Source organism: Bufo bufo, chromosome 8 (assembly GCF_905171765.1).
Source record: "Bufo bufo chromosome 8, aBufBuf1.1, whole genome shotgun sequence".
NCBI classification, from domain to species: domain Eukaryota; kingdom Metazoa; phylum Chordata; class Amphibia; order Anura; family Bufonidae; genus Bufo; species Bufo bufo.
The window spans coordinates 200,061,904-200,073,331 of NC_053396.1; the positions used below are offsets into that span (position 1 = coordinate 200,061,904).

Genomic DNA, 11,428 nt, shown 5'->3' on the forward strand with positions numbered 1-11,428 from the left:
GCCGCGTCAGGAGGGGGCGGAGAAAGACGGGGCTCGAAATGAGGAGCGCGATTGGCTAGGAGGTGCAGGCAGATTATAGAGAGCGGTTAGCGACCGGTGACGTCGCGCAGCCGACCAATGACAGGCCGTTTAACCGCCGAGGCGCGTGACCCGCCCACGGATTTTACCTCGACGTTAAACCGCTTTTAACGGTTTAACACCCGAACAACCGAATAGATTAGTGTCCGTCTTCCTTTAAGCTGACCAAACCGCGATAAGGCGGCGGTTTACCGATCTAAAATATCGGTATTTATGCCGTATGAAGCAACTCTTAGCCGAGATGACGTAATGGCGTTAACGCCCTTCTCTTGTGGTGACTGGGCAGCTTCACTAGAGCGCGGGCTGTCGTTTTGTAAAAACACTCACAGCTGGCAGCCATTTTGCGTGAGTCACCGCCCATGCAAATACGAGGCCAGTCTTCAGAAAGATGGCGCCTGTTGTAGTCCAACTGAAAAAAAAAAACCAACTCACGTGTTCTGTATGTTTTATACGTCTACGAGCTCGAATAAAGCCTTCTAACTTATTTTCTTTTTTTATACATATCCCTAATGAAGCCTTATTACGGAAGAAACAGCCGTCATTTGAAACCCGGATGCTGCGTCACACTCTAAAACGAACAGTGTCCACAGACAGCGTGAATAAAGTTGATACAATAGCAGCAACTCTTCACCGCCGCCCTAGATATAAGCAATATATAAATCTCTGAGGCGGAGGCTTGTGGCGTTGTTTGTCGATGTGTGCATTGTTAATAAAGTTTTAATGGTAAAAAAAAAAACCGCTGGTTGGCAGATGCCCTTGAGTTCTGACGAGACCTTCCCTCTCCAAGATGGCGGCCTCCTTGAGCAGGCTGTGTGTGACCGGCGTGAGAGGGGTTCTTTGGAGCAGGGTAATTTGGGGGGGGTTATAATGAGGGGTCGGCAGTGTGTGGGGATGTGTTGTAACCTGTGTCCTCCCTGCAGGCCGCAGCCCTGCCCCTTGGGGTCCGCTCACTCTGTAGCCCCCCTGAAGAATTTGATTTGGTTTCTCGCTATAAGGAGCTCCCCTGGGAGTACCTGAGCAGTGAAGGTAATCATCATCATCATCCTCCTCCTCAATCACAGGCTAGTGCTCTCTGTTATCAGCCTCTAGTGCTCTTCAATGTGTTCGATGACACCTTCACCCTCTAGTGGTAGAACTACAACCCCTAGCATGTCCTGACAACCTCCAGCGGTGGCGAGAATACAACTCCCAGCATGCACATTCGCTTGGCCGTCCTCAGAGCTCCCTTAGAAGTGAAGGGAGCATGCTGGGAGTTGTAGCTCCACACGCTGAACTGGATGGACGGACGATGACAGCTGACCCTTGTACTAGGACACATTGGGAGTTGTAGTTTTGTACATCATGTGGAATACTGCTGAGATTTGCGGGTCAGCGCCTATTAGTGTACCCCGCTATAGGGCTCCATTCACACGTCTGTAGTTTTGGGTCAGCATCCGTTCTGCAATTTCGCAGAATGGGGGCGGACCCGTTAATTTCAATGGGGCCGCACAAGAGGCGGACAGCGCACCGCTTGCGGTCCTTATTCCTAGTTTTGTTTCCCGGGAAAAAAATTAAGCATGTCCTATTCTCGTCCGCAAACTGCGGACAAGAATAGGGATTTCTATCATAGTCCTGGCCATGTGCGGTCCGCAAAATGCGGAAGGCACGCGGCCGGTATTTATGTTTTGCGGATCCGCAATTTACGGACGTGTAAATGGACCCTAAGCTGTACCTGCGGAGCGGACGTGCGGCCTTACATTTTACCATTTCTCCTCTCTCTATAGAATACTTGGAGCGCTATGGACAGAGATCCGTCTGGGCAGATTACAGAAGGAACCACAAGGGACCAATCCCCCCACAGAAAACCCGGAAGACCTGCATTGTGAGTCATGGCGGGCGGTCTTACAGAGGTCCTCGCTGGTCCTGTTCTGATTACAGGCGCAGTGATATAAAGGAGTTGACTCTACAAACAGCCAGGGGGGCAGGAGCCCCTTGTGCCCCATAAAGCTACTTTCACACTAGCGTCACGGACCTCCGGCAGGTGGACAGCCTGTCGGAGCCGTCCTGCTGCTAGTGACTGTGTGCCTCTGGACTGCCGCTCCGTCCCCATTGACGATAATGGGGGCGAAGTTCCGGCGAGAGGCTGCCGGAATAAAACTACGACATGTCCGACATTTATTCCAGCAGCCTCTCGTCATACGCTGCCGCCAGTGCATGCAGGTCAAGTTACACCTCTGGCTGGAGGAAAGGGGTAAAGTCAAGAATTTGGCATGGCCTCAACACAAAGGCTATCTGCTCCCCTGCCCCTGGCTACAAAGGGCCCAAGCTGAACTCTTGCACCAGGACACATGAGCCTTTAGCCCCTACAAACAGCGCCACCCTCGTTTATGGGTTGTGTCTGGTATTGCTGGTTGTCCTGCAGTAACTACTCAGTTTTTTCTTCCAGAGAAGCAGTAAAGTGTGTGGGAATCCCTGCCCCATCTGCCGGGACCAGAAGCTTGGTGTGGATTACCGAGTAAGTAAACTCATGTATGGGTGCGGTGACTACCTGCGTGACCTCGCCCTGTTACTATGCCAGATCCTCCTGTACCAGCCCGGTGATTGTGACTGATCTTGTTTCCACAGAACGTGAAGTTGCTCCAGCAGTTCATCTGTCCGCACACCGGAGTGGTGTATGATCCTACCAGAACAGGTTTGTCTTGCTGCACATAGTGACTCGGGGCGTAGGTCGCGGGGGTAGAGATGCTACTCATATGTTTATCTCTTAGGTGTGTGCATGAAGCAACACAAGCGGCTGGTGAAGGCCATAACTGAAGCTGAGGACTACGGTGAGCAGAAAATGAAGACAGGGCTTCGCTCATCTATATCTATTCGGTGATCAGCCATTTGTAGAGGCTGTGACCTCTTCCTAGGCCAGTGACCTCACATGGTCCATGTGCAGCTCAGTCCTATGCAAGTGACTGGGCCTGGGCTGCAATGTATGGCGCTGTGCCCAGTGGCACTCACCAGAGTGCCACAGCCTCTTTGAACAGCTGATCAGCAAGAGTGCCACTTGTCAGGCCTACACTGATGACCTATCCTGGGGATAGACATGCCTCCGGAGACCCCCTTTAATGAATACTGAATGATATAAAGATACAGAAGATATTTCTTTTTAGCTACACTATTAGGAAACTCTGAGTTAGGCCTAGTTCACACGAACGTGTGTGACCCGTGGCCGTATTGCGGCCCGCAAATCGCGGGCCGCAATACATGGCTACAGTTCCGTGTGCACTCCGCATCACGGATGCGGACTCATTCACTTCAATGGGTCCGCAAATCCGGAATCGCGGAACGGCCGCACAGGACGGGACCCCTCGGAAGCACTACGGAGTGCTTCCGTGGGGTTACGTCCCGTACTTCCGTTCCGCAAAAAGATAGAACATGTCCTATCTTTTAGCGGAACGGGCAGATCGCGGACCCATTAAAGTGAATGGGTCCGCAATCCGATGCGGCTGACCTACGGCCGGCGATCGTGCATTGCGGCCCAGTATTTGTCTTGGCTGGAGGGGAGAGCAGTTACTAAGAGTGTCTCTCGCTCTGGAGGACCTCTTCTGTCCTCTATTACACAAATAAGCCATTGATGTGAATGAACACTGCAAAATTTGGAGACTGGCCGTGTGCATCCTGCAATCTCCGCAGGCCCGTTTGTCAATGGTTTTTCTAGTCCTCAATATGGACAGGATTAGGACACGTTTTATTTTATTGCGGGGCGGACATGTCCACATCCAATCCACAAAAAAGGCGGGGAAAAAAAAATATGGTTGCGTGCATGAGGCCTTAGTGGAAGAAATCCTCACAGTTTACAGCTGATCCCTTAGGGTCCCTGCAAGAACGGAGGAAGGCACTTTGTTGTTGTTAAGGGACTCCTCTAACAAATTAGGGTGGTCCTAAATTAGGATTTCCTTTAAGGGATTGTCCAGGACTAAAGTGTCACCTGTCCAAAGGTTGTATTTGGTATTGCACTTCAGGCCCATTTACTTCAGTGGAGCTGACGTACGAGGTGCGTCGCTGTTTCTGGAAGAAAGCAGCTTTGTTTTTGTCATCTTGGATCACCCCTTTAAAGGGGTCCTCTCACTTCAGCAAACAGTATTTATAATGTAAAGAAAGTTAATACAAGGCACTTACTAATGTATTGTGATTGTCCATATTGCTTCCTTTGCTGGCTGGATTTATTTTTCCATCACATTCTACACTGCACGTTTCCATAGTTACGACCACCCTGAAATCCAGCAGTGGTGGTCGTGCTTGCACACTATTGGAAAAAGCTTTTGTGCGCTCCCACGGTCCCGGCCACCAGAGAGGCCGGTGCTTTTTCTTATAGAGTACAAGCACGACCACCACTGCTGGATTGCAGGGTGGTCACAACCATGGAGACGAGCAGTGTATATTTATGTACCATTGTGATGGAAAAATGAATCCAGCCAGCAAAGGAAGCAATATGGACAATCACAATACCTTAATTAGTAAGTGGCTTGTATTAACTTCTCTAAATCATTAATGCCATATGCTGACATGACACAACCTCTTTAAAGGGAGTCTGTCACCAGATTGTGACCTTATAGACCGCTTACATAGCGCTCTTGCATAGCAGTCTATGATTCTAATGGTACCTTTGATGTTTTCTTCTGAAGTTCCCCCAAGGCAAAAACGGACTTTTATTCATATGTAAATTAGACCTTATATCAGCCCACATAGTGAGACCCTCATCAGACCTCAGATCAGAAAAAACCATCTCTTAGGCCTCTTTCACACTTGCGTTGTCCGGATCCGGCGTGTATTCCATTTGCTGGAATTACACGCTGGATCCGGAAAAAGGCAAGTGAACTGAAAGCATTTGAAGACGGATCCGTCTTCAAAATGCGTTCAGTGTTACTATGGCAGCGAGGACGCTATTAAAGTCCTGGTTGTCATAGTAGTAGTGGGGAGCGGGGGAGCAGTATACTTACCGTCCGTGCGGCTCCCAGGGCGCTCCAGAATGACGTCAGAGCGCCCCATGCGCATGGATGACGTGTCCATGCGATCACGTGATCCATGCGCTTGGGGCGCCCTGACGTCACTCTGGAGCGCCCGGGGAGCCGCACAGACGGTAAGTATGCTGCTCCCCGCTACACTTTACCATGGCTGCCAGGACTTTAGTGTCCTGGCAGCCATGGTAACCATTCAGAAAAAGCTAAACGTCGGATCCGGCAATGCGCCGAAACGACGTTTAGCTTAAGGCCGGATCCGGATCAATGCCTTCCAATGGGCATTAATTCCGGATCCGGCCTTGCAGCAAGTCTTCAGGATTTTTGGCCGGAGCAAAAAGCGCAGCATGCTGCGTTATTTTCTCTGGCCAAAAAACGTTCCGTACCGGAACTGAAGACATCCTGATGCATCCTGAACGGATTTCTCTCCATTCACAATGCATTAGGATAAAACTGATCAGGATTCTTCCGGCATAGAGCCCCGACGACGGAACTCTATGCCGGAAGACAAGAACGCAAGTGTGAAAGAGCCCTAAGCTGTCCTGCTCCACGGCTCCTCTCCACCTCCGGCAGAAGTCGTGCTCCCCTGTCTTCCTGGCCCGTGCTGCTCTGTCACCTGACTGCGTGCAGCATCAGGTCATAGTGCGCACACTACGTTCTGATGCTGTACGCGGTCAGGACAGTGCTGCGCCGGTCCCAGCAAGAAAGACCGAGGAGGGTGATAACTACAAGCGCTTGCGGCACTTCACTCCCGGCACCTAATGCATACTAATACATTATGGAAGCGCTTACTAGTATTCGCTTTATAAGACGCACAGCCATTCCCTCCCCACTTTAGGGGGGAAAAAGTGCATCTTATAAAGCGAAAAACACAGTTGTTTTTTTTCCCATGTCCGTTCCGTGTTTTTTTAAATATTTTTTAAAATTTTTTTTTTTTTAAGGCCCTTATGTAGTACCATTCACTTCCACGGGGCCTCAAAAGCAATTCCATTTCCGTATCCATATGTCTGTTCGGCAAAAAAATAGAACATGTCCTATTATTGTCCACCTTAATGCGAAATACACACAGCTGATATCAGTGTTTTGCAGATCTGCGATTTATGGACCGCAGAACACCCAACGGTCGTGTGCATGAGCCCTACGAGTGAGGCAAGCTTCCATGTCAGTTTCCATAATTCTCATAGACTTTAGTGGAAATAACTTCACAGCCATCGCTCATGCAGTTGTTGCCTGGATGCTGCTGCCTTAGCTCGAAGAACGGGGTTGAGGGGAGCCCCATCCTCTCGGTAGTGGGGGGTGGTCTTTCCATAGGCTATAAATGTCTTAGGTGGATTGCAAGTTCATTACCTACCTCTGAACATGGGTTCCTCATTCTTTTTAATGGGGAGGGGATCATGAAATAAAGAGATCTATGCCTAATATGTCAAGGAATAAGAAATGGCCCATATAACCTTTTTCCCTTCTCATCTGTAGGTTTACTGCCTGTATTGATCAAGCACAAGGATATCACCTTTGGGGACTACTCCCGGGACCATGGTGCTGTGGCTCAAACCCCTCCAGCCCCAGCAGGCCCCTGGTACTCCTGGTATGAGTGGCAAGAACCATCAGCACATGACGTAGCCAAATTACAGAGGCTTTACAAGCCCTACTGGCAGCAGATGAGGGGGGAGCAATGAGAAATCAATGTCACGTGGTTAATTCTGTGTCTTTTTTTTATATATATATATTTTCTGTATGTAATGTTGAGATGATGTCTGATCATAAATAACACCGCCTGTATTGTTGTAGAAGTGTTACTCATGGCGTCATCCATAATACTACATTACCACGCTCCCAGCCACCGTTCCACATGTGAGAGGCAGATTTACTAATGAAAATGCTAAATGATCTGCAGGCAGCACGTTACAGAGCGGGAGGAGCGGAGCAGATGGATATATAGTTTTATGGGAAAACGTTCAGTAAAACTTATATTTCATTCATTCAAATTCCTGCTCATTCTGGGCCTGGGAGTCCAGGAGGCGGCCCTATCAGTGATTGACAGCCTTCCTTCTATGGTTGTGTATACAGAGATAGCGGTCAGTCACTGATTGGGCCTGGGAGTCCAGGAGGCGGCCCTATCAGTGACTGACCGCTATCTCTGTATACACAACCATAGAAGGAAGGCTGCCAATCACTGATAGGACCGCCTCCTGGACTCTGAAGCCCAGAATGGCCACTGATATAAATTATGGCATAAGTTATAGTGAATCTTTTTTCATAAAACTAAATATCAATCTGCTCAGCTCCTCCTGCTCTGTAACATGTTGCCTTCAGCTCAGACATTGTGTTGAATCTGACAGGTTCCCTTTAAGTGCCTTAGACCCTTTTTTTTTTTTTTTTCCCATGTTACTCATCAAGTGGACGTGACCTAAAAGGTTATTTCATGGCGGCCAGAGGGTGGGTGGAGTTACAGAATCACCCGCGTAGCCTGTGCTCCTTCTGTAGCTCGGGATCTCTCTGTGCTACGTTGTTCGTGTATCTTCCACTCACTTCTATGGGACTTATGGAAATGGCACAGGTTGTTTCTGTTAGGCCCCTTTCACACGAGTGTGACGGATTAGGTCCGGATGCGTTCAGTGAAACTCGCACTATTTTGCAAGCAAGTTCAGTCAGTTTTGTCTGCGATTGCGTTCAGTTTTTTCCGCGCGGGTGCAATGCGTTTTTCACGTGCGTGATAAAAAACTGAAGGTTTACAAACAACATCTCTTAGCAACCATCAGTGAAAAACGCATCGCACCCGCACTTGCTTGCGGATGCAATGCGTTTTTCATGCAGCCCCATTCACTTCTATGGGGCCAGGGCTGCGTGAAAAACGCTGAATATAGAACATGCTGCGATTTTAACGCAACGCAGAACTGATGCGTGAAAAACAACGCTCATGTACACAGACCCATTGAAATGAATGGGTCAGGATTCAGTGTGGGTGCTATGCGTTCACATCACGCATTGCACCCGCGCGGAAAACTCGCTCGTGTGAAAGGGGCCTAACTCTACCCCCCTCATCCCTGGTTGTCACTTACAAGGGTTATTCCAATCTCTGCCATCAAAGACCTAAATTCTTGCGCAAAATAAATCAACTAATAGTTGGTATGAAGTGAGACTTGATAGACTAAAGGTGCATCAGACAAATCGAGCCACTGTGGTAAATTGTGCATCTACACTGCCTGTCCAAAAAAAAAAAAAAAAAGTCGCCACCTGGATTTAAAGGGTTTCTATCACTTCGTATCACATATTTAGGTGTCAGACACTAGCGATCCGCTAGTGTCTGCTCTAACAAACCATCCTAATATGATAGCTTTTGGGGCAGCCGTTTCGCTAAAATAACAACTTATATCTATATGCTAATGAGCCTCTAGGTGCTATGGGGGCGTCATTAGCACCTAGAGGCTCCGTCTACCTTCATAAACTGCCGCCGCCCAGCGCGTCCCTCCAGCCCGCCAATCTCCTGCTGAATGCGATCCTCTCCGTGCGCGTCTTTGTTCGGCGCATGCACAGTGAATGTCTGACCGCTTGCCTGCGCTGATGACATCATAGTGCTCCGAGGAACAGGCGCAGTGGAGATGTCTGAGCAGGGAAGCGGTCAGACATTCACTGTGCATGCGCCGAACAAAGACGCGCACGGAGAGGATCGCATTCAGCAGGAGATGGGCGGGCTGGAGGGACGCGCTGGGCGGCGGCAGTTTATGAAGGTAGACGGAGCCTCTAGGTGCTAATGACGCCCCCATAGCACCTAGAGGCTCATTAGCATATAGATATAAGTTGTTATTTTAGCGAAACGGCTGCCCCAAAAGCTATCATATTAGGATGGTTTGTTAGAGCAGACACTAGCGGATCGCTAGTGTCTGACACCTAAATATGTGATACCAAGTGATAGAAACCCTTTAACTAAGCAAATAGTTCTGAGCCTCCTATTGGATAATTACTGCCGGGTGATTATCTTTCAGCGATAAGTTATTTAACCCCAACTGGTGCAATGAGTTGCTTCTCATTTCTTAAACATTCATGTCGAAAGACACATCTCGTGGTCGTGGAAAAGATGTTAGTCTGTTTGAGAAGGGTCAAATCATTGGCATCAAGCAGAGAAAACATCTACGGAGATTGCAGAAACTACTAAAATTAGGTTATGAACTGTCCAACGCATTATTAAAATCTGGAAGGATAGTGGGGACCCATCGTATTCGAGGAAGAAATGTGGCGGGTAAAAAAAATCCTGAATGATCGTGATCGGCGATCAATTAAACGTTTGGTGAAATCAAATCGAAGAAAAACAACAGTAGAACTCAGGGCTATGTTTAATAGTGAGAGTAAGAGCATTTCCACACGCACAATGCGAAGGGAACTCAGGGGATTGGGACTGAACAGCTGTGTAGCCGTAAGAAAACCACTAATCGGTGAGGAAAACCAGAAAAAAAGGCTTCAATTTGCTGGGGAGCATAAAGATTGGACTCTGGAGCAATGGAAGAAGGTGATGTGGTCTGAGGAGTCCAGATTTACCCTGCTCCAGAGTGATTGGCGCATCATCAGGGTAAGAAGAGAGGCAGATGAAGTGATGCCCCCATCATGCCTAGTGCCTACTGTACCAGCCTGTGGGGGCAGTGCTATGATCTGGGGTTGCTGCAGTTGGTCAGGTCTAGGTTCAGCAACAGTAAGTGCTCCAAGAATGAGGTCAGCGACCACCTGAACATACTGAAGGACCAGGTTATTCCATCAATGGATGTGTTCTTCCCTGATGGCACAGGCATATTCCAAGATGACAAGGCCAGGATTCATCGGGTTCAGGGAGCAGGAGACATCATTGTCACACATGGATTGGCCACCACAGAGTCCAGACCTTAACCCCATTGAGAATCTTTGGGATGTGCTGGAGAAGGCTTTGCGCAGCGGTCAGACTCTGCCATCATCAATGCAAGATTTCGGTGAAAAATTAATGCAACACTGGATGGAAATAAATCCTGTGACATTGCAGAAGCTTATCGAAACAATGACAGGGAATGCGTGCCGTAATCAGAGCTAAAGGCGGTCCAACTAAATTTTAGAGTCTTTTTTTGGTGGTGACATTTTTTTTTTTGGACAGGCAGTGTATTTAGACTGTTAAACAGTCCAATATTGGTAAATCTGCCCCAATGTGTCTATTTTCTAGCATTTAGGAGAGGGCTACAAGCCAATGGCTGGCAGCTATAGTATTGGTACAGTAGTGGCAGCCCTGGCTTTTCCTACATATGTACCATGCATTACGGCTTTCATGTTGCATCTCGTTTGCAGACGGATGTGACAACGTTGCGTCCTGTGTTATTATGTAAAGGAGAATTGTACATGGTCTCGTTCTGACGGGCCGCTATGTGGGTGCTCATATGTCGCCGCTGGTAAATAGGCCAGACACAGAAAGCTGACTATGGAAGTAACAGCTGTGGGGTATGCAGGTGAGTGACTAGACCTCGGGGGTTCTTTGGGACTGGTATATTGATGGCCATCAACATCAGATTGGTGGGGGTGCGACAAGAGAACTGCTGTGCACCGTGTATTACATAATGAATGGAGCTGTGCAGTAGTTACTCCAAAATGACTGATTGACAGGGGTGCTGGGTGTCACATCCCTGCAGATCTGGTATTGATGGTTTGTCCTGAGGACGGCCCATCAATATAAAAGTCACGGTGAAGCCCCTTTAAATCCAAAATGCCTGAAATGGAGCACTATGTATTTAGGCCAGGGATCAGCAACCTTCGGGACGCCAGCTGCTGTGAAACTCCAACTCCCACCATGGAAACATGCTCGGCTGCTCTTCTAACTCCCACAGAAGTAAATAAAGCATTCTGGGAGTTGTAGTTTTTGAACAGCTGGAGTGCCGGAGGTTGCTGATCCCTGATTCAGGCATATCAAATATGAGTACCTACAGCTCTCACCTACAGATGAAAATATTGGTGTTTCTCAGGCACGAATACCCACTCATGAGGCATGTAATAATATGCAGAAAGAGACGGGACGTGCACACTGCGCGCGCCGTCTCATCTCTTTTACACCCCCCCCCCCAAGATTTACCACCTGAGGGCAAGTGTGGTATAGTCCCACCTTATGACCAGTGAATTCGGGCTCGGTTCTTTTGCTCCTCACTTTTAAACTCAATTATTTCAATAAAAAAAGTTTTTGTTATTTTGATTAAGCGTTTTCACAAGGCGCAGAGGACCTATACCCAGGGTCCGCTGACCAACCAGACAGAGAATGAATGCATCTGTACAGCTTGCTTCATTCAACAGCCGAGCACAGTTCGGGGATTCCCATTGTGGAGATGCTGGTTTCACATCCCTGAGATATTCCCGTCGTATCCTGT

General features: G+C 48.5%; 1 protein-coding gene across 1 annotated transcript; it reads left to right on the forward strand.

Annotated features, from left to right (window-relative positions):
* Window positions 1-823: 823 nt before the first annotated feature.
* MRPS18B (mitochondrial ribosomal protein S18B) lies at window positions 824-6,842 on the forward strand. Its single transcript, XM_040442694.1, has 7 exons — window positions 824-925; window positions 999-1,104; window positions 1,842-1,939; window positions 2,504-2,572; window positions 2,683-2,749; window positions 2,826-2,885; window positions 6,537-6,842. The coding sequence occupies exons 1-7, from the start codon at window positions 866-868 to the stop codon at window positions 6,737-6,739; spliced, it is 663 nt and encodes a 220-aa protein (XP_040298628.1). The 5' UTR covers window positions 824-865; the 3' UTR covers window positions 6,740-6,842.
* Window positions 6,843-11,428: the final 4,586 nt, after the last annotated feature.